At 47.5% G+C, this 24,190-nt stretch overlaps 1 protein-coding gene across 9 annotated transcripts in view; it reads right to left on the bottom strand.

Annotated features, from left to right (window-relative positions):
- The window catches only part of ogdhl (oxoglutarate dehydrogenase L), a 135,660-nt gene that overhangs the window by 32,874 nt on the left and 78,596 nt on the right, over positions 1-24,190 (bottom strand). For all 9 annotated transcript variants that reach the window (XM_072491567.1, XM_072491563.1, XM_072491559.1 and 6 more), the window contains exons 9-15: positions 21,397-21,576; positions 14,438-14,566; positions 14,119-14,298; positions 12,811-12,963; positions 11,696-11,798; positions 11,148-11,276; positions 194-344 (exon numbers count right to left, since the gene is read on the bottom strand). In XM_072491567.1, the coding sequence (XP_072347668.1) occupies positions 194-344; positions 11,148-11,276; positions 11,696-11,798; positions 12,811-12,963; positions 14,119-14,298; positions 14,438-14,566; positions 21,397-21,576 (1,025 nt within the window). The remainder of the gene's footprint in view (positions 1-193; positions 345-11,147; positions 11,277-11,695; positions 11,799-12,810; positions 12,964-14,118; positions 14,299-14,437; positions 14,567-21,396; positions 21,577-24,190) is intronic.

Here is a 24,190-nt window from a genome sequence, read left to right as displayed (position 1 = left end):
AGTCAGCACAAATATAAGTCAAATGGCTGTACGGTTCAATGATTCTAAAAGCTGAGATAGTTGAAGTTATAGACTATGAAGTGAAGCTCAGAGTGTGGACAGTAAATAATACTTAGCTTTCCACGGGACTTTGATCTGACACAAGGCAGTGTAGAAGCTTGGGTTGCCCACTGAATTTAGCACTCCAATTTACCTGAAGGTGCCGCGTTCAACATCTTGTCCACTGAGCCTGACATGTATTCCATCTTTCAGTAAAGAACCAAATGCCATATACTCTGCCAGGGCCCAATCAACCATTTGATCCTTGATCATCGCCGCTCGTCCCTTCAGGATACGAGACAAGCCTGGAAAAATTATAAATAGTTGTTCAGGTAAATAACAAAAAAAAAGGTAATAAATAAATTAAAACAAGATTTCAGCATCAATGCTTAACGAACTAATGATCCCTAATCTTCTAGTGTCAGAAACCTTTCAGTTTGGAAAACGGTACCAATTATTCACTCCTATAAAAGGGGCTGGATTTTCCGCTTCGCGACACCAGAAGCGAGAATTGCGATCGGGCAGAGAATCGCAAAAAATTGAAAAAAATCCATTTGTACCCGGCGCCGGGTCCGACACCATGCTCTGGTCCCTTGCTGGCGGCAATATCAATGATTGCACCCCACGCTGGCAGATCCATATAAAACTGTCATTTGCATGGATTTTAACACCATTTTAATATCTTTTGCAGCTTGGACAGTTCATGCTTGGTAGCACAGTGGTTAGTAGTGCTGCCTCACAGCGCCAGGTACCTAGGTTCGATTCCAGCCTTAGGTGACTTTCTCCGTGTCTGCGTGCGTTACCTCCGGGTGCTCCGGTTTCCTCCCACAGTCCAAAGATGTGCAGGTTAGGTGGATTGGCCATGATAAATTGCCCCTTAGTGTCCAGGGGTGTGCAAATTAGGTTCACTACTTATGGGCTCCAGGCTGCTTGCACTTCTGAGTGGTCACCGTCTCCTGTAAATGCTCAGAGACCTTCTGGTCATCTAGCAGCCCACCCAGGCTGCCCCTCTGGACAACCTCATACCCCAGCTGTATCATCAAGGGTATATGCTTGGCCAAGCTCAATCAGTGACTCACCAGGTGTTGGCACTCCTCAGAAGCATTGCCCCACTACAGAGGAAGTAGGAGAACAGAAGAGCTCACCTCAACCAAAGGACACCTGCACTGAGGTCTTTGGGACCCTCCCTAGTTCTCTGCCCCTCTCAGGGCAGACGGTTCGCCAGTGACCCCCACCCCTCAGGATCACCAGCTGTCTCCTGCTGGTGAGGCTGGCAACGCTGACTGCCTCTGCCACCACCTCCCAGATGCTGCTCAGGTGGACGGGCTTGCGCCTGCGGCCCACCCTGAGGAAGGGGGGGGGGTCCCTCCTACCCTCACTGGCATGGAGCTGTGGGTCTACCTTGGACCCCTGAACCCGGGGGACAAGTCTTCCCTGAGCCATCTTCTTGGCAGCAATGAGTGTGCGGCGAGTGGAGCACTTAGCACTTAGAAATAGCTCCAGCTGTCAGCCTCTTTGGCGCTAATTGCGGCCCCAGCAGTTACAACGCTGGGCCGGGAACTGCACTCAAGTCATGAGGCAGAGTGCTGGGCCATTTACATATCCAGACTCGCTTGTGCCCCCAAGGGAAATGTGTATTACAAGCTATTCAGTCCCGGCGGGAACACTTACTCTCATAAACGGCGAATTCCGGCCGTGATTCTTTACTTTACTCTGAATGTGCATGGTTCACCTTTCTTAAAATTTGTTTCAGCTTGCCTGAGACAGTAGCCTCCAAGATAATTTACAGGTTTAAATCACCTTCCAGAACTTGGGGCATAATAAATGTGGACTAACACTTGGGTTCAGTACTGAGAGAGTACTGTATTGTCAGGAAAACAATTTCCATTCAGGGAGATGTAAAAGATCTGAAGGCATTATTCGAAGAGGAGTAGGGTACAATGGCAGTAACATGGACAATATTCTCCATCCAGCCAACACCACCAAAAACACACCGGCTAATCATTTATTTGTTTTCTGCTTGTGGGTCGTTGATGTGCACACTGGCTATTACATTTTCCTGCAGAGCAATCCTGTCAGCAACTAACAATGTCCTGAAGACAAATTTAAGCCCTAGATAAATTCAAATTCTTTCTTCTCAGCACGTCAAAATTTAATTTTATTCTTCAAATGGTATGTGAAATGGATAATCTCAATAAAGGGTGTGGCATGATGCAATAGAGTACATATCATTTTTCCCTGATTAACTAGTGCAACTACTAGCATCCATGAACAGATGGAAAATAACGCTTCTACATATTAATATTCTTGAGGATCCCAGAGTGGCGAGAACCCAATTAAGAGATTTTGAGTTGCGCGCTGAAATGTTAACTTCCCCATACGGTCAAGGAGTCAGTTCCCAGCACACTAATTTACAAGACAGACTAGACTGTTTGGTTGGAGCCCAGGCAAAACATTTGAGGTGCAACAAAACATAGAACATACAGTGCAGAAGGAGGCCATTCGGCCCATCAAATCTGCATCGACCCACTTAAGCCCTCACTTGCACCCTATCCCCGTAACCCAATAACCCCTCCTAACCTTTTTTTGGTCACAAAGGGCAATTTATCATGGCTAATCCACCTATAACCTGCACGTCTTTGGACTGCGGGAGGAAACCGGAGCACCCGGAGGAAACCCACGCACACACGGGGAGAATGTGCAGACTCCGCACAGACAGTGACCCAGCGGGGAATTGGACCTGGGACCCTGGCGCTGCGAAGCCACAGTGCTATCCACTTGTGCTACCGTGCTGCCCGAAAGGAGGAAAGAGACACACTTCTGTTCCGATAACGTTTTTCACATCAACAAGACAGTTCAAATACTGTACAGCCAAAGAAGTATTTTGTGAAGTGTAGTCACTGTTACCATGTAGGAGACGTGGCAGCTAAGTTGTTCCCATAAGCAGCAATGTGATAATAACCAGACAGTTATAAATGTACAGCAAAACAACTTTTATCTTCACTATTTTCAAAAACAGTTTAATAGGGCTGGATTTTATGGGATGCCATGGTCCATGCCCCCACCTGGCTAAAAGATTGGGGGGAGGGGGCAATGGGGTTGAGGGAGCCCACCCAAAATTTCAGCAGCTACCCGACAGCAATTTAGTGCCGGGAGCAGCGTTAATTGTTTTGAGGCAAGGCATCTTCCCCCATCCCGGGAGGATATCGTGGCGTAGAGAGCGCCCGGTCAAGCCGGCGGCCAGCGGGGCCGGAGTCCCAGCAGCACTTGCCAGGACTACAAGCAGACCCACCATGCCAAGGAGCTGAGATAAGTCAGCAGTTGGAGTCTCTGTGAGGGGGAGTGGGAGCCAAGCTCAAGCGGCCAGGGGAGGATTGAAACGGGGAGGATGACCTGCGGGGTGATTGCCTTTATTAGGCCTAGGGGACCAGAAAGAAAGACTCCCCCCTTGCCTAACCAGCCTGCACAGCTAAAGCTGTCGGACGTTTCACATGATGTGAACCTTTCCTGTCATGAATAAAATATTGGCAGGGGTGGAATTAGCTAGCCATTAATTGGGGAGCTCAGCTCTTTTGGATTTCAACCTTTACGTTTGAGCAGGTGACTATGAGGAATATTGTAATGGAACTCAATCTTATCTCCCCATGATCTCTATGTGGGGCAGGATTCTCCGCTTGGGAGACTGTTCACCCGCTTGAGTAGAATCATTCCTGGTTTGCGCTGGTGCTAGGTGTGGTGCCCAGGAGCGATTCACTCTCTCTTGCCATTCCAATTTATGCATGGCGGGGAGCTTCCAAGAACCCGTTCCAAATCTCGTTATCGGGCTGTCATTTTGAGTGGGCGGGCCGATATCAAGGTCAGGAGGCAGCCCCCCCCCCCCCCCCCCCCATCTGCTGACAGGTAGGGCAATTATCCCCCACCTCCAAATGGACTGCTGGGTCACCCCCCTGCCCCCCAGCACATCAATGTTTGAGACCCCCATATCAGAGACCCCAGGTTGGATTCTCCGGTCCCCAGCACCTGTCGTCAATGGGATTTCCCATTGAAAAAACCTCTGGGCTGATGTGCGTTGCCAACAGGAGCAGAGAATCCCAACGGCCAGAGAATTCCAGCCCCACATATCAGAGACACCCCCCGCCCCCCCCCCCCCCGCTCAAAATCAGAGACCTGTGATGAATGTTGGAATTTTATACACCTTGTATGATAAGTATTTGGTGCAGTAAGGGTTAAAAGCCTGCGTTAGTGTGTGTATGACTGCTGCAGTAGTATTTTAAAGAATCCTGGAAGTCAGGGGTGCAGTTAAAGCATTGTAAAAGCTTGGGCTAATGGAGTTTTGTTTGGATCAAGGGGATTCCCGTTGAGATATTTCAATTTCAACTTGGTAAAATGATGTAATTACTAGGAGGAGCCACAGTATCAGGCATTTTGGGGGGAAAAAGCAGTTTACTTGAGTGTTTGTTGGAGATGTGAGCAGAAGTCAATTATCACAGTTCAGTTAAAAGATATGTCTGCAGATAAGTTAGCAGTTTCTTTCCAGGCAGTTCAGAAGGGTGTGATTAGAAGGTGAGCTGAAACAAGCTGAGCCAGCTTCTGAAGAAAATCAGCCAGAGTTTCTACATGGTTCTGAGTGGATTCAGGGACGAGATTCTCCGACCCCCCGCCGGGTCGGAGAATCGCCGGGGGCTGGCGTGAATCCTGCCCCCGCCGGTTGCCGAATTCTCCGGCACCGGATATTCGGCGGGGGTGGGAATCGCGCCGTGCCGGTTGGCGTGCCCCCCCTCCCCCTCCCCCTCCCCCTCCCCCTCCCCCGGCGATTCTCCGGCCCGGATGGGCCGAAGTCCCGCTGCTAAAATGCCTGTCACGCCGGCGTAGATTAAACGACCTACCTCACCGGCGGGACACGGCGGCGTGGGCGGGCTCTGGAGTCCTGGCGGGGGCGCGGAGCGATCTGGCCCCGGGGGGTTCCCCCACGGTGGCCTGGCCCGCGATCGGCCTGTGCCTGTGCCGTGGGGGCACTCTTTCCCTTCCACATTCGCCCCGGTCTTCACCATGGTGGAGGCGGAAGAGACTCCCTCCATTGCGCATGCGTGGGAATGCCGTCTGCGGCCACTAACGCTCCCGCGCATGCGCCGCCCGGAGATGTCATTTCCGCGCCAGCTGGCGGGGCACCAAAGGCCTTTTCCGCCAACTGGCGGGGCGGAAATTCGTCCGGCGCAGGCCTAGCCCCTTTAGGTTGGGGCTCGGCCCCCCAAGATGCAGAGCATTCCGCACCTTTGGGGCGGCGCGATGCCCGACTGATTTGTGCCGTTTTGGGCGCCGGTCGCCGGACATCGCGCCGATACCGGAGAATTTCGCCCCAGGTCTTTTCTTTAAAGCAGTGCCAAAAGATCTCTCTTTCTCGAAGTAGAGTATCCAGACATCTCTATAAACCAGGTATTCCTGAGTGCCAACTGTATTTAACAGTGGATTGAGAGCCGAGATGGTTTTTTTTGTTGTTTGAGTAGGAATAAAAATAGCAGTTAATGGTTATTGTAATCACTGTAATGATTAGCATTGTTTAAGGGGCAGTTGAAAGTTATTTTCTGGTGTGATGTTAAAGATATTTTCATAGAATTATAGAATCCCTACAGTGCAGAAGGATGCCATTCAGTCCATTGAGTCTGCACCAACTCTTTGAAAGAGCACCCTACCTAAGCCCAGTCCCCTGCACTGTGCCCGCAAACCCACCTATCCTTTGGACACTAATTGGCAATTTAGCATGGCCAGTTGACTTAACATGCATATCTTTGGACTGAGAGAGGAAACCGGAGCACCCGGAGGAAACCCACGCAGACACGGGAAGGACACAGAAACACCACACATACAGTCCTCCAGGGCTGGAATTGAACCCGGGTCCCTGGTGCAGTGAGGCAGCTGTGCTAACCACTATTCATTGTGCTGCCCTTTACAATTGTGCCAGTAATAAAGTTTGTTTTAATACACCATATCCCTATTTCTTCAAGAAATCCCTCTTGGAGGGAGGTATCATTTTGTCACTGTTACAAAATTAGAACAAAATATTGGAGTTTCTGTCCAGTATCCCAGCCACTGGTATTTCATAGAATTTACAGTGCTGAAGGAGGCCATTCGGCCCATCGGGTCTGCACTGGCTCTTGGAAAGAGCACCCTACCCAAGCCCACACCTCCACCCATCCCCATTACCCAGTAACCCCACCCAACACTAAGGGCAATTTTGGACACCAAGGACAATTTAGCATGGCCAATACACCTAACCCGCACATCTTTGGACTGTGGGAGGAAACCGGAGCACCCGGAGGAAACCCACACACACACGGGGAGAACGTGCAGTCTCCGCACAGACAGTGACCCAAGCCGGGAATCGAACCTGGGACCTTGGAGCTGTGAAGCAATTGTGCTAACCACAATGCTACCGTGCTATTGGGGTCTGGTTCGGGATCATAATAGACTCCCCCCTACCCCATATCAGCCAACACTGACTGGTTGTCACCATATCAACAGCAGTTAAGTGCTTCTGCTGAGAAGAGGATGAAGTGAAACCACTTATTTCTTAGATGTTTAGAAACTTTGTGGTTGGCTTCATAGCAGGTACTTGAGGTGCATTCAAGCATGAAGGGAGAAGTAAATAACAACCAGACAGCCTACTAAAAGCTATTTCTCTATGAAAGTGAATAGAAGCCTTGCAGGTCAAAGGATGAGGGGTTTAAAGCCTTGTGATGTGTTTTGACTTTCTATGGAATAGCAGCTGCTGCTTTCTACACCTCTGTCTGAGGCAGGAGGTGTAAGGGACAGGTAAGTGAAAAAGCAGTGATTTTTCACTGTTTCTGCCAGGAATACTCTTTAGCTTCCAGACAGGGGTGACTCATGGAGGTGGTCTCTGATATGGGGGGGTTGGGGGGGGGGGGGGGGGAATGACATGATTTGCATTGTGGGGAGGAGGGGGCCCTCCGCTGGAATTTGGGGGCACCTACCTTTGACCCATCGCAAAGTGTACCACATCAGGGCCACACTGTTGCGCCAATCCACGTTGTTGCGCCAATCCACGCCTGTGTGAATTCTGGCCGAGGGGGGCCGAAGCTTCACTGTGGTGTGGAGAATTGGGAGACCAGCCCGTTACTTGGATGCAAATGGGCTCAAATTACCCATTTGCATCCTCCCTCCAGCGCAGGACATGTAGCTCGCTGCCAGCAGGTGAGTGAAGCATTGTAACGGGATCGGTGCTTGTGCAATCCTTTGCCCAACGTGTGATTTTCCAGTGTGTTAAGAACTCTGCTGCCGGCGACGGATGGCAGAGAATCCACCCCATTGTTTCCCATCACAGATCGATGGCGAATGACCCATATCCACACCTGATTTTTCTCTTCTCTTGCCAAAGGACACAGAGGTCAACCTCAATATTCCTTCCCCAACTCGCTGAGACTGGCTCATTCAGTTGTTTCCCAAACTGGATGGATGGTTCAGTACCATGTCAGCCTGTGTATTTACTCGCGGAGCCACTAGTGTTTCCGCTACAAATTCATTTTCAAATGAAATTGAAATTAAAGACTAAAAAAATAATTTGAACTGGGTTACAAATCAAAAAGAAATTCAATGAGGTGGCATGAAATTGCTCAGATTTTAGTGACATATGGGACAGGACAGAAACCCACTTGTCAAAACATTCTTAGAATATGGAGCAGGGAATTTAATGTTCAATGAGCTATGCATGATAGGCACACAAATGGTCACCAGTCTGCCTATTTTTCCTAACTCTTCCAAACTCACCATGTTATGTGCTAACATACAGTGAGTCACTTTGAATTCAGAGATTATTAGCTGGTGTTGTCACAGACCACAAACTATTTCCAGCATCATTTGAATTCAAATCATAAAATTAGCCCGTCAAACCTTATTAGTAGCACATACTTAAAAATACATCAAAGAAACTAGTGGGGAAGTGTTCCTCGAATACCATTATTACTTAAGGTTTTCTTTTCAGGATTTATGATGCTTAAGGATACATATTATTCACATGAAGATAAGTAACACAATTAATAAACAGCCATTAGCTGCAATACATCATCGCTAAAATCCTTCATGCACATCTGTCACACAGATAATAAATAGCATAATAGCTCTGTTCTTATGTCTTTACAGGCTTCTCAGATGATAACTGTTTACCAGTACTCAGAGCGCCTATTCAATTTTGCTAGTTCAAAATGTGTTTCACCGGAATATAATAGATTGACAGTGCTGTACTCTATAGTCTTTCACCAAGTATATCTATTTCACACTCTCCAAAACAGAGTAAATTTCATTTACATGCTGTAGATCCAGAATGAACAGAAACAGAGTCATTTAGTGAAATGTTACCCTGGAGAATCCCCTTAAGCTATCAAGCTGTAATAGTTTCCTTTAAATAAATATGTGATTAGCATAATTACGGAGACCATTATTACCAAGGATGTTTTGCTGTTTATGTCTCCGCCTGGAAAAATATGTGCACAACGAAATGGAAGAGTAATTTCTTAGTTTCACACTCCTGGAACTTGATGGATCTCACGGTGTTGGATTAACTTGATAAAACGCAGCTTTGAAAATCAGATTGATTATTGCCATTGCTTTAATTTCACTAGCTCACTTACAACACGGTGCATAATATTTTTAGATAAAACTTGGCAATTTGCATTTGAGATTATTCAGAAACTACAATGATCTCATGTACCAGCACTCATAAACAAAACTGTCAAGATCTAGGGCCCAGATTTTCATCATGATGGAGTCTCCTATTTTTGCAGGAGGTGGAAATAGAGGCAGACTGGAGTTCACTCATGTGGAGTTTACGGAGGCAGCTGGCCATTTACCTTCGCCCCCCTCCACTGAAGTGGGATTTTGGCAGGGCGGGAGTGTGAAGCTCAATGAGTGCAGATTAGACCAGGTAAGGGCTGCTCTAAACTTGGTGGATTGCCAGGAGAGGAAAGGTATCCCTTTATATATGGTTCTGGGACACCTCTGGGTGAGGTAAGGCACCATTTGGGATTGTTAAAAATAGACATAATTATGCAATAAAAGCGGCATTACCTCACTGGTATTGTAAAAGTTGTCAAAGAACTGTCAATGCAGTCATACCTGCCAAGTAACTGTCAATGAACTGTCAAAACTCATTGAAACTGCCAAAGCTGCCACGGAATTTAACTCTGCGGGGTTTACATTAATTTTTTTAAGCATGCTATTTTAAAAAATTAGTACTTGATATTTCATCGTCGTTGACAGAAGCCCGAGGAAAATCATTCTAGATTTGTGCTGCAATGATCTCCATTCTCACCAAGACTCTTCAATATGGCAAAAATATGGGTCCTAGATTTTGACATTTTCAATTTTGACATTGAAGTCCTCACCCAGAGCATGTACTGTGCCCTTGCCAAGCTCAGTGCTTCCTCCAAGTGGCGTTCAACATGGAGGAGTACTGATTCATCAGCTGATGGTGGTTGGTACGTGGTAATCAGCAGGAGGTTTCCTTACCCATGTTTAACCTGAAGACACGAGACTTCATGAGGCCCAGAGTCGATGTTGAGGACTCTGACGGGCAACACAATCCTGACTGTGTACCAACGTGCTGCCACCTCTGCTGGGTCTGTCCTGCCGGTGAGTCAGGGCATACCCAGGAATGGTGAAAGTGATGCCTGGGGCATTGTCTGTAAGGTATTATCTTGTGAGCATGACTATGTCAGGCTGTTGCTAGACTAGTCTGTGAGACTTTGGCACAAGTTCCTAGTTGTTCGTAAAGAGAACTCTTCTAGGTCAACAGGGCTGGGTTTGCCGTTGTCATTTCCGGTGCCCGGGTCGGTGCTGGGTGGGCCGTCCGGTTTAATTCCTTTTTTGTGTTTTTGTAGCGGTTGAATACAACTGAGTGGCTTACTAGGCCATTTCAGAGGGCATTTAAGAGTCAACCACATAGCTGTGGGTCTGGAATTACATGTAGGCCAGGCCAGGTAAGGATGGCAGATTTCCTTCCCTGAAGGACATTAGTGAACCCATTGGATTTTTATGACAATCAACATGGTCATCATTAGACATTTAATTCCAGATATTCTATTGAGTTTAAATTCCACTACCTGCCATGGTGGAAATTGAACCTGGGTCTCCAGATCATTATCCTGGTCTCTGGATTACTGATCCAGAAACAATTCCACCAGGCTACCGCCTCCTCCCCCAGCAAACTGACTGAGCAAGAGAGTGTGGGGAAAATGACAAAGACCTGTTGAGTGTTTCAAGCTGGCGTCCTCAGTATCCGGCTGTGAGGCTTGGACAATGTATGTCAGCCAAGGTCGTATTCCATCTTCGCTGCCTCCGACAAATCCTTGGCATCAGGTGGCAGGATCACATCTCCAACATGCAAGTCCTTGAGGTAACTAACCTCCCCAGCATGTGTGCCATACTGAGCCAGCAGTGCTTCAGATGGCTTAGACATGTGAGCTGCATGGATGATGGCAGGAGAGACCCACTGGCGTGCACCTATTGTCTCCCTAAAGCCACCTGTGACCATCTTTCTCCAACTCTGCCGCTGTTTCAGCCAGTGACAGATTTGTCACTGTACCAAGCACAGCATGGATCACAGGAAGGGAAAGGGCACAAGTTGCAGATGGCCAATAACATACAGCTGTAACCTCATGCATACAAAGGACCGATGGGGTAACATGAATCCTACTCTACTCAAAATGCATTTTATTTCAATGTTATACTTAAGCACTTGCATTTGGCTGCCTGACTGTGGAAAGTTCACAATTAAAACTCCACATTCGTGCCAAATTAGGGAAACAGCTCATTTGTGCTCCTTTGAACAGCAGATGGTGTTTGCTTTGACCCACTGCACCTTTTCAGTCCACCCCCTACTCCAAGGGCAGTTTAGTCAGCCGACAGCTAATACTGCAAAGTTTATGAGACAACGGAATATTGATAAACAAAAACAGAGAACACTCATGTGTAAACCCAAAGCAAAAAATACATCAGGCCACAGCCAATATTATTAATCTCCCAATTATCAAAGGCGTGAAATAATTGCATTCACCACGGTCACTTAATAAACGGGATTTGTTAACATATACATCTACCTCTATGAATGGTAAAATCTTCTATAGGCACCGAGCTGGCTACATTCCCAATATGCTGCAGGATTTCCACAGAAAGGCCGGTCGGGGCACAAGTCATACTCTTCGGATCTCCACTCGGAGCAAAAAAGCCTAAGATAAAAACAGTGGGGTTTTTTTTTGTTGTAATCATTCACCTGATCAATTTCACAATCTAAAAATTTGTTGTGAATTTTCAGTACTTTGAGGGTATCGTTTAACACTGCTAATATAATCAAACAATAGGAGAGCAAGGCAAGATCTATGGTGATTTTGAGATGCAGATTAAATACATTCTACCAAGGACTTGAGATTACATTCTAAACTATCAGAATGGAAGCCAGTTTAATAATTTATTTTTGTTTATATTCTATTTGTAACAATATCCTCTTCAATTGCTGTGAGTAGCGCTTCTGTTGTCTGCTGTCAGGTCCCATTGGTTATTTTTACATCTTTGCAAAAAACCATAGTTTATCACTATGTATATTTAGAACAAGTTTGAGAACGTTATCCTCCCATGTAATTTTGCCCACCTGGCCAAGGAGAATCTAGCCATTCTTTAATTTCAAGAATTTTCTCATCCTTCGATCTGGTATAGGCTTCCTCACAAATCTTGTCATAGCCCGCTACTTCCTCCTAGAAACAGACAGATTCATCAAATGAATTTACAGAGCTTAACCGTCCAACAAAGAGGAGTCACCTGAAAAGAGGCCACAGATGTTTCCCACAAGAGAGGGGGTCGGGATCTGCCATCCTTACTTGATCTGGCCTACATACGACTTTAGGTTCACAGCAATGTGGCCGACTCCTAGCGAGCCACGCAGTCAGGGTAATTAGGGATGGGAGATTTGGGAATTCTGGCCTTACCAGCCACACCCACATCCCATGAAAGAATAAAAACATGCCCAAACTTTTGGCTTGAATGACATCCTCCAGTAATGCACATAAGGTCAAAAAGAAAACATGGACTATTAAAACTGAATTATGAACATGGACAAAAACGCTAAATTGAAAAACATAGAATTCTAACAGCTCTATTTGGGAAGTCCTGCCCCATTAAGTGCCAATCCTGCACTTAAATGGGCAGTGGTGGGTCTTCCCGAGATCAAGGACCCTGGAGGTGAAAGGATCGCCTGCCAAGAGCTGTCGGCTCAGCCGTTCTTCATTGCTCGACTGTGCCATGGGGAAGGCGGCTGCTTCTGCTGGTACTGTACCCACCCACAGCCCAGGATTGGAGATGGACCCAGGCACAGGTGAGTGATGGCTTGGGGTGGGGGTGGTCGGCAGAAAGGGTAGGGGTTTGGCTCTCAGTCAGCCCCCCCACTTCTCGATGCCGGGGGAACCTTAATCAGGCACAGAGTGTCTTTTGACGCGCGATCCCTCCTGTCTGTTGGGTGAACACCAGCGGCAACGTGATGAGGCTGCTATATGGACATTCGGCCTCAATTGTTGGCAGTGTGGGGCAGTCACCCACAAGCCTTTCTGCCATGGACCTAATCAGGGCAAAGGCAGGAAGGCAGCAGGGTCCCTAAACCTCCAGCCCTCTTAAACGCCCCACCAGCAAACTTGCCACAGGGGAGGACATTAAACTTTATCCAACCAAACTACAAACTTGAGTCACAACTGGTAACTGGTGTAGAGTGCAGACCTCATACTCTTGCAGCGTTAGAACTCCTTCAGATATCAATTTGTCTGCATACTTCTTCAAAACAGGCACCTGCTGCTGGATCTGCTTGTACATCAGAGGCTGCGTGAACATTGGCTCATCCATTTCATTGTGTCCTCTTTTACGGTAGCAAACCTACGAGTTGCCATCAAAACGAAAGATATAATTATCTGAAATTGAAACTATTTTGTATTGTACATATGCACACATTCACTGCCTTATAAAATTACCATCACCTCAGATGACGTGCCAAAAATAATTCTAAACAGGTGTGTTGTCCAGCAGTTATGCCAGAATTTGTTTAAGAAGTTTAATTGAAAACAAATCAAACATGTCCATTTTCATTGCCTTGGTCAACAGGTGATGCACCAAAATATTCAAACACCTTCACAAATTCTCCAAACATCATTTATTGAGCCAATTAAAAAAACTGAATGTTAATTTTGATTATTTTTCCATGTTTACTCTCTGTTCTAAGTGGTGAGATTCAGCACATCCAGATGCAAGCTGAAGCTTCCCCCATTCCACCCAAGTCTATGCATTGACCTCCAAACTCTGGGACACCGGTGCAAAGTTTTCCATTTCTCGCGAAAGAATAGCTTACTTCCCTTCTGGAGGATGAACAAAATGCAAGCGGTTTAATGTTGTGGAGCCTGATCTTGTAAATTACCGCCCACGAGCCAGTATGTCTTTCATTCTGGGCTGCATTTAAATCACAGGCTCCAGAGATACAAGGATAGCCTGCTAAACTACTGTGCCCCCCAGTTCCACATCATCGCCACTCATATTTCAAGAGCAAATCTGGCTGCCAGAAAATAACTACATCAATTTCCTAAAGATACAGTCCTCCAGGCATTCAATAATATATCACTACCTATCCTTCCAGTTTCATAAAATTACTAAATTTAAAAAGATCAAATTATACTGAAACATATTGGGCGGGATTTGCTTCCCCCTCGTCGGCGTGTTCTACAGCGGCGGGCAGCGGAGGACAGATCGCCAGTGGCTGGCGGTGCAATCTCCTGATCCAGTCATTGTCAACAGGGTTTCCCGTTGAATGCACCATTTGCTGCCATGAGCCCAATGTGGGATTTTGCCATTGGCGGGACCTCAAGATCCCGCCAGCCTGAACGGCCAGAAAACCCCACCCATCATTCCGATAAGTGTAGAGAAAAAAACCCAGCTAATTTTAATTGACGACTGATCAAATTATACCACAGTTTTTTCTAAACATATGTGAAATCATGTCTCTAACATTTAAAAAACTGCAATATAACACCTTGTAATTACCAGATCGATGACAACATCCTTATTGAAGGTGTTCCTCCATTCGGCAGCCACTTTACACACATAGATCACTGCTTCCGGGTCATCACTATTCACATGAAAGATGGGTGCATTCACAACACGTGCAACGTCAGTAGGGTACGGAGATGAGCGGGCCATACGCGGATCTGTAGTAAACCCAATCTGCAACAGCATTTGACGTCCAATATTAACAACAGCACTGAATGCATTTCACTGGTCAGAAACAATCCAGCAACTCGCTGATACACACGTCCCTCAGTCTTATTCTATCGTTTATTAGCTCGGATGTGCCCTTTCTTACCTGGTTATTTACAACTACATGGATAGTACCATATGTAGTATAGGATGGGAGGTCACTGAGGTGAAATGTCTCATACACAATACCCTGGCCAGCAAAAGCAGCATCACCATGGAGCAGGATTGACATAACCTTTAAATTTAAAAATAAATTATTTTATGAATTAGTCATTGTATTCTTCAATCCTTTTCATTAAAAAAGGTACTAATTTATACTGATTTTTAAAAAAAAACATAAAACCTTGGTGAAGGACTAAGTTCAAACCAGATATTGTAGCTTTTTAGAAATCATTTTTAAATAGACAAGCCCCATGCAGTCCAAGCTGTAATACTTTAAAAACAAAATCATCTTCCTGTTGATTACTAATTGATAGGATTCAGTTAACTATTCCTGTCAATAACGTTTGGACTTGGAAAACAAATATTATTATTCTTTCTCCTTTAGAGCTACTCGAGCCTTATCTGGATAATTTGCCTGAGCTCCGTTTAATGGCTCTCTCTCTGTTTGGGTACTGTGCCCTGAAAAGGTGATGGCGCACATGGCCCTCCCTGTTAATCTTACTCTGGAGCCGTGGATCATCTTATTCGGTCGTACATTCATCCAGCTTGTGAGGCTCTTTAGAAAGATGATTCTTTGTCTACCTCAATCTCTTTTACCATCAATCTTTCCTATCCGCGTCAGACTTTCTAAATCATGATTTCTTATTACGTGTCCAAGAAATTCCAACTATCTCTTAATGATCTTTGTCATCAGAGTCCCTTTAATTTCAGATTTTACTGGCACCTCTTTATTGGTAGCGTGACTTGTCCAAGGTATCTTCATTAATTGCCTTACAAACCACAACTTTGCAGCCTCAAGTCTTCTCTCCATTGCTTCAATGAACATCCATTGAGGCTATCTTCAGTATTTCAAAATTGCTGCTACGTAGCATTCCAGGACTCTCAGCTTTGGCTTCATGGATAATTCTGATTTGATAAGAATTCTTTTCATTTTTTGAAATGTATCTTTGGCCATTCCAATCCTTCGTCTTATTTCTTGGTCGCACTTTCTGTCCAATGTTAACATACTTCCTAGATAACAACATTTGTCTACCTGTGTGACCTTTTGATCTTAAATTCTGGTATAACTTTCCTTTTGGACACTACCAGACATTTTGGTTTCTTACAAATTTACACTCAGCCCTTTCTTCTTACTTACACTCATGACTCTATCCAAAATCCTTTGCAGTTTCTCTTCAGAGTCGGGGCTGTTTAGCACAGGGTTAAATCGCTGGCTTTGAAAGCAGACCAAGGCAGGCCAGCAGCACGGTTCAATTCCCGTAACAGCCTCCCCGAACAGGCGCCGGAATGTGGCGACTAGGGGTTTTTCACAGTATCTTCATTTGAAGCCTACTTGTGACAATAAGCGATTTTCATTTCATTTCAATAGGAACGGTGTTATCAGTGTATTTTATGCTATTAAAGTTGTAACCTCCAATTAATAATCCAGGAGGGTCTTCAATATCCCAAAGGATATTTTCTTTTTTTTTTAAAAATATGTTTTTATTAAGAATTTTTCAACAATATTTTCCACCATACAAACAAAACCCCCCACCCCCGTAACAAAAGCTCGCGTGGCAAGACATGAACATGGCAAGTCAATAAGATACAGAACTTTGTACATTGGATTCTTCCCATACATGTCAGTTTCCGGATCATTCATGTGTCTTCTTGCTCAAATGCCCCCCAGAGAACCCCCCCCCCCCCCCCCCCCCCCCCCCCCCCCCCCGAACGATGTTCTCCCCTCCCCCCCCCGGGTTGCTGCTGTCCGACTTTCATCTAACGCTCCACGAGATGGTCTAGGAACGGTTGCCATCGCCTGTAGAACCCTTGCGCAGACCCTCTCAAGGCAAACTTTATCCTCTCCAACTTGATAAACCCTGCCATATCATTTATCCAGGCCACCACGCTGGGGGGCTTCGCCTCCTTCCACATTAGCAAGATCCTTCGCCGGGCTACTAGGGACGCAAAGGCCAAAATGCCGGCCTCTTTCGCCTACTGCACTCCTGGCTCATCCACTACTCCAAATAGTGCTAGCCCCCAGCTTGGCTTGACCCGGACTTTCACCACCTTAGATACTGTTCCCGCAACTCCCGTCCAGAACCCCTCCAGTGCCGGGCATGACCAAAACATATGGACATGGTTCACCGGACTTCCTGAGCACCTCCCACATCTGTCCTCCACCCCAATTAACCTACTCAGCCTCGCCCCCATCATATGCGCTCTATGAACCACCTTAAATTGTATCAGGCTAAGCCTGGCACACGAGGAAGAGGAATTAACCCTACTTAGGGCATCAGCCCATAGCCCCTCCTCAATCTACTCCCCCAACTCCTCTTCCCATTAACCCTTCAGCTCCTCTACCAAAGCCTCCCCCTCTTCTTTCATCTCCTGGTATATCGCCAACATCTTGCCCTCTCCGACCCATACGCCCGAAATCACCCTATCTTGAATCCCCTGTGCCGGGAGTAGCGGAAATTCCCTCACCTGCCGCCTCACAAACACCCTCACTTGCATGTACCTGAAAGCATTTCTCAAGGGTAGCCCAAACTTCTCCTTCAGCGCCCCTAAGCTCGGAAATGTCCCGTCAATGAACAGGTCACCCAGGCTCGTTCCTTTGCAGGACGCCATCTCCAACCTCTTCCACGCCGCCCCCTCTCCCTCCATCACCCACTTACAGATCATTGCCACGTTGGCTGTCCAATAGTAACTACCCAAATTCGGCATCGCCAACCCTCCTCTATCTCTGCTACGCTCCAGGAACCCCCCTCCTTACCCTCGGGGTCTTGCTCACCCACACAAATCGCATAATGCTCCTGCTTACCCTCTTAAAGAAGGCCTTAGTAATCACAATTGGGAGGCATTGGAATACAAAAAGAAACCTCGGGAGGACCACCATTTTAACCGACTGTACCCTACCCACCAGCAAGAGTGACAACATGTCCCACTTTTTAAAATCCTCCTCCATCTGTTCCACCAGCCATGTCAAATTAAGTTTGTGCAGTGCCCCCCCAGGTCCTAGCTACCTGAATCCCCAAGTATCGAAAGCTCATTTCCGCCCTCCTCAACGGTGGGTCGTCTATCCCTCTTCCCTGGTCCCCCGGATGGATCACAAAGAGCTCACTCTTTCCCACATTGAGCTTATAGCCCGAAAAGTCTCCAAACTCCCGTAGGATCTGCATTACCTCAACCATCCCCTCCACTGGATCCGCCACATACAGCAACAGGTCGTCTGCGTACAGCGACACTCGATGTTCCTCTCCCCCTTGAACCACCCCCTTCCATTTCCTCGACTCCCTTAACGCCATGGCCAAAGGTTCAATTGCTAATGCAAACAACAGAGGGGACAGGGGGCACCTCTGCCTCGTCCCTCGATACAGCCGGAAATACTCCGACCTCTGCCGGTTCGTGACCACACTTGCCACCGGGGCACTATACAGGAGCTTAACCCAACTAATAAACCCTCCCTGCCCTCTCTCTTCACCCTGTGAGCCCTGATGGAGATTAACTCTCCCCTGACCACCGCCTTCAGCGCCTCCCATACTACTTCTACCTGCACCTCCCCGTTGTCGTTGGCCTCCAGATACCTTTCGATACACTCCCGCACCCTTCCTCGTCTGCCAGCAGTCCCACATCCAACCTCCACAAAGGGCGTTGGTCCTTCTCCTCCCCCAGCTCTAGCTCCACCCAATTCGGGGCATGGTCTGAAATGGCTATGGCCGAATACTCCGTTCCCTCCACTTTCGGGATCAATGCCCTGCCCAGAACAAAAAAATCTATCCGGGAGTAGGCCTTATGTACGTGGGAGAAAAAAGAAAATTCTCTGGCCAAAGGCCTGGCAAATCTCCACGGATCTACTCCTTCCATCTGGTCCATAAACCCCCTAAGCACCTTGGCCGCAGCCGGCCTCTTCCCCGTCCTAGATCTGGAGCTATCTAATGCTGGGTCCAGCACCGTGTTAAAATCCCCCCCATTATCAAGCTCCCTACCTCCAGGTCTGGAATGCGCCCCAACATCCGTTTCATGAATGCAGCATTGTCCCAGTTCGGGGCATATACATTCACCAGTTCCACCTCCGTCCCCTGCAACCTACCACTCACCATCACGTATCGGCCTCCCTTGTCCGCTACTATGTTCTTGGCCTCAAACGACACCCGCTTTCCCACCAGTATTGCCACCCCTCTATTCTTCGCATCCAGCCCCGAATGGAACACCTGTCCTACCCATCCCTTCCTTAACCTGACCGGATCTGCCACCTTCAGATGTGTCTCCTGAAGCATGGCCACGTCTGCCTTCAGTCCTTTTAGGTGCGCGAACACTCGGGCCCTCTTACCCGGCCCATTTAGGCCTCTCACATTCCACGTGATCAGCCGGATTGGGGGGGTCTCCCGCCCCCCCGCGCCGACTAGCCATCTCCTATCTTAGGCCAGTCCCGTGCTCACGCCTCCCGCACCCTCCAGTCTCCCAGGCGCAGAACCCCCGTCCCGACCACCTCTTCCATTTTCAGTTCCCCCTCGGACAGTGCAGCAGCAACCCTAAAATCCCCCCCCCCCCCCCCCCCCCCCCCGCTAGATCCACATCTCGGTCTTTTGCTCCCCCCATATTACTTCCGTGAGTCAGCTGACTTCTGCTGACCCCGGCTTCCCCCGCCTTCCCGTTGAGCTCCCCGTGTGGTAGTCTCTCCTCCTCCTTACCTTCCTCCATCCCACCACCCCCTTTTGGCGTGGGAAAAAGCCCGCGCTTTCCTGAACCAGCCCCGCCCCCTGTGGCGCAGGTCCTGTTGCGGCCATTGTCCCAGTTCCCTCATCCCCGAGTCTCACCTCCCTCCAGCACCGACGCCCACATTCCCCATCATCATCATCTCGTCTACAGAAAAGAAAAAAGGAATTTTAGGAATTTTAACCAGAACTCTACCCACATCCCCATCCATCATCCCACCCATGAAGTATTCTTTACCCCTATTTACAACCCCATATACAACCAACATCTCCCCCCACAACCACATCCCCTCAGTTCGAGTCCAGTTTTTCCGTCTGAATAAAGGTCCAAGCCTCTTCTGGCGTTTGAAAATAATGGTGTCGGTCCTGATAAGTGACCCACAGTCGCGCAGGCTGCAACATGCCGAACCTGACTCTTTTTTTATGCAGCACCGCCTTGGCCCGGTTGAAGCCAGCTCTCCTCCTTGCCACCTCCGCGCTCCAATCCTGGTAAACCCGGATCACCGTGTTCTCCCATCTACTGCTCCGCACCTTCTTGGCCCATCTCAGCACACTTTCTTTGTCCGCAAAGCGATGGAACCTTGCCACTATCGCCCTTGGCGGCTCATCAGCCTTGGGTCTCCTCGCCAGGACCCGGTGAGCCCCTTCCAGCTCCAGGGGGGTCGGAGAGGCCTCCGCTCCCATCAGCGAATGGAGCATCGTACTCACATACACCCCGGCATCAGCTCCCGCCACTCCTTCGGGAAGACCCAGAATCCGGAGGTTCTTCCTCCTCGACCTGTTCTCCAGGACCTCGATTCTCTCGGCCCACCTCCTGTGCACCGCCTCGTGCACCTCCATTTTTACCGCCAGGCCCAGGATCTCGTCCTCGTTATCATTCATTTTATCTTTCACCTTATGAAGCTCCACCGCCTGGGTCCTCTGGGTCTCCTTCAGCCCCTCGATCGCCAACAGCATTGGCGCCAGCACTTCCTTTTTAAGCTCCTCCACACAGCGCTTAAGGAACTCCTGCTGGTCCGGTCCCCATGCTGCTCGATCTCCGCCCTCCGCCATCTTGCTTTTTCCCCCTCGTTTTTGCCGCTGCTCCAGAGCCTCTTTTCTCGCCGCTCCACCGCTGATCTCGGCCATATAACGTAAGGGGGGACCTTACTGCACCTTCCCACATGGGATCAAATCAAAAAAGTTGCATTGGGGCTCCTCTGGAGAGCCCGAAAGTCCGTTATCGCAGGAGCTGCCGAAACGTGCGGCTTAGCTCCGCATCGCCGCAACCGGAAGCCTCCCAAAGGATATTTTCAATATGCAAATGGATAAGTCCGGGGAGGAAACACCCTCCTATCTGACCCCCTCTTTTATTCTTCAAAAAATTGCTTTGAGTGTTTTTACAGCTCAGGTTTGTTCCCAATAAAGATTTTTTTATCACTGTAGGATTTTTGTCATCGAGATCAAAATACTCCAACATGCGCATCAGTTCTTCATGTTTCACCTTATCAAATGTCTCATAAACCAATAAAACACACAATACATCTTTTTTCAATCTTGGTGGCTTCTTCTGATTGCATGCATACAGGTTTCAAAAAATACCTTACTGAACATTTGGAAAACTTTTTTAACAAATCACCAGCTGCTATGCTGGATTACTTTATCTGCATTTATTAAAAGTATCAGGAATTAAGGTTAACTTCTATGGCAGAATTGGCCAGAAGTCTCTTGGTGGAAGCTGCTGCCTTTTCTGTCTGCTCATCAAAATATCTACATATCATCTGTATTCTGACTGAGTAGGTCACATTTCAAACATAGACCCAGCTAAATTTCACTCAAACTGCTAAACACTGGTTGGCAGACCTAGTTCAATGAAAATTGCACTCAGAATATTGCGAAGCGAACAAAATATTTTCGTATTTCAGGATCTCGACTCTTTTATATGAAACCATGTTAAACTGTCCATATAAACTGTCTCCACACAGATTTCGACAACTTTAGTCACCTCTTCAAAAAAAAAGGTTCAAGGTTCATTAGACATGACCCACTCATGTTGTTCAGTAACCGCACTTCAACACTGACATAGCCCTTTATTTCAAGACGCTGTGATAACCTAGTATTTATTAACTAAAAGAATATTAAATGCAAGTAAGCAGCTTAAATGGCAACAAATGTTGATACAAAACAGAAATTGTTTGTAATTTTAAAACGGTCTGCTCTCCTTTACCTTTTGGCCTGTGATGTCGCCACGGTAGAACTGCACTGCTTTGGTTTTTCCCTGTACCACTGGATTCACTGCTTCAAGGTGCGAAGGGTTTGCCATAAGTGACATGGTAATCTGTTTGTTAGTCGTTCGGTTGATCCTTTCATGGTAAACGCCCAGGTGGTACTTAACATCTCCCGATCCCTAAATGATGCATTATGGAGGTGGCGCATGATTCCACATATTGATATAACTGCTCTTAATCCCGTTAGTTCTTAAACAAACCGTAACAGAAAACTGTAGGCAATTGAGGCAGTGAGAACCATAAACGTTGCATTCAACAAAACAACAAATGCAGAAATATTCCGAGATTCAATGGAAGCCACCAAAACAGAGCAACAATTGGTAGGATTATGATAAAATAGATATTTTAAGCATGTTTTGCAATCAAATCATGATTAGTAAATAAATGAGACACTTTGACATAGCTGGTATACAATTATTTATATTAAACATGAGCTGGATTCTCTGGTTCCCCCAGCCGGGTGTTTCTTGGCGGTGCGCCGTTTGCTGCAGACGGGATTCTCTACTGCCACCGCTTGTCAATGGGATTTCCCATTGAAGCCACTCCATGCCGCTGGGCAGGGGTGTGCTGCCTGTGGGAAAAGAATCGCAACAGCTGGAGAATTCCGGCCTATGGCCCCGATTCAACCAAAACATTTGGTGTGTCATTTTGGGTGGGGTGTTTCTCGCTGGCGTTTTGGGCGAGATCCACAATGCGATTCAACCACACTTGGGTCATTTTTTGGGGGCCTTGGAGAGTTTCTCCTCGGTCAAGCCCACACTTTGAAATTGGTTCAACACTGGGGAGCTGAACGCGTCGGCGCAACCGGCTCCTCAGAGATCGGAGCACCGTTTTGAAAGGGTGCCTTGATCTCTAAGTGAGCTTGTGGACCCCCCTCCCACCCCACCCACGGGCAACGTCACACACCCACGTTCACATGGGCATTACTCGCTCTCCTAAGTGAGGACTACGGGGTTGCTGAGGGCCCCTTTTTCAGGCCCCCCCACCCCTCCTTTTGGGCTAAAAGCAAATTAAAAGCAGATGCAGTGCCAATATGCCTGGGTGGCAGTGCCAAGGTGTCTGGGTACCAGAGAACGAGCCGGGGCCACCTTACCCTGTCCCGGACCACTTAGATGTCTCCAAAGGCCTGAGAGACCGCCTAGGTGCCGTTAGGAGAGCAAAGATAAAAGGAAGCAAGGGAAAATATTCCTGTTCTACTAAACTGCTAACTTCAAAACAACAACTCTCTCAAATGACTGAGCAATCATTCAAGAATTGAGGCTGTTTACCAGAGAGCCGGACAGTTACTTATATTTTGAAATATGGAGAGGAGAATCACTAAATAACCTTCCCTACTGTCAGAATGAAATCAAATGAACTACAAAAGTATTAGATTCCAAGAAATTTACAGCATATTAAATTCACAGACACCAAATGACTCCCATATCAATTGGTTTACACTTTATAGCAAGCTTTCAAGGGATATTCTCAATGTTATTGTGCTTTAAAGAAAAACTGGGGAGGGTCGAGTGGCTTATTTTGTCCCCTGTAACTAATTTTAAAATGAATCATACAAAAAATTATTCCCATATTCACTGACATGTCATTATTCACCCAATTACATTAGACAAGAATATCAACTTTCCATTTGGCGCTGCCAGCAGATACCAGCGGTGTATAATGGGTGAGCATATCTGGAAACTATGAACCCCGGCCTTCAAATTTCTGCCTATTTAAACAAATGGCCTGGAAGAACACAATGGGCATGATTTTCCCAAAGGGGAACGAAGTCCCCTCGCAAGTGCGTTTAGCCTCATGTTTCCCGGTGATCGCAGTGTTGAGAAATACATGATTATTCAACACGACTCAAGTTGAATAAGGGGCCTCAACGGGGAATGCGCGGTCATAGAATCATAGAATTTACAGTGCAGAAGGAGGCCATTCGGCCCATCGAGTCTGCAGCGGCCCTTACAAAGAGCACCCTACTCAAGCCCACATCTCTATCCTATCCCTGTAGCCCAGTAACCCCCACATAACCTTTTTGGACATTAAGGGCAATTTAGCATGGCCAATCCACCTAACCCGCACACCTATGGACTGTGGGAGGAAACTGGAGCAGCCGGAGGAAACCCACGCAGACACGGGGAGAACGTGCAGACTCCACACAGGCAGTGACCCAAACCAGGAATCGAACCTGGGACCCTGGAGCTGTGAAGTAACTGTGCTATTCACTGTGCTACCATGCTGCCCCTCGAGGGCACACACAGCCCCGTTTTGTACAGTGGGAAGCTCCACTCGCCCCAGTGTAGTGAGAGATTGCCTTGCTCTTATATACAGATTTGCGAAAAAGTGATCGCGCACATTGTGGGCGGGACTAACATTGCAAAGTCTCGCAAGATCACGTTGAATCTCGCGAGGTGTGGCGGGCCGGGTAGATCCCGGGAGTGGGGTCACCCAGCTTTCAATGGCCATGCTACGCTGCAGTAAGCTGCTTTTAGAGCGCAGCGTGGCCGTTGGATCACGCCCATTTCTCAATATGCATTTTCCATATAAGTCTCATCAATTGATCCATATCCCATGTGATGCAAATGAAATATAGGGATTCTCCGCTTTCTCCCGCTGGAGCCGAATTGCACCTGACTGCACCTGAAATGCACCTGGGAACTTGAATCAGGAAGCAATTCCCGATCCTTAACTATAGGGCCGCCACTCTGAGCAAGGGGCCCCATAGCGAGGTACCACGGCTGGGCCCCA

The sequence above is a fragment of the Scyliorhinus torazame genome, chromosome 28 (assembly GCF_047496885.1).
Source record: "Scyliorhinus torazame isolate Kashiwa2021f chromosome 28, sScyTor2.1, whole genome shotgun sequence".
NCBI classification, from domain to species: Eukaryota; Metazoa; Chordata; class Chondrichthyes; order Carcharhiniformes; family Scyliorhinidae; genus Scyliorhinus; species Scyliorhinus torazame.
This window is presented reverse-complemented; position numbering and strand designations above follow the sequence as displayed.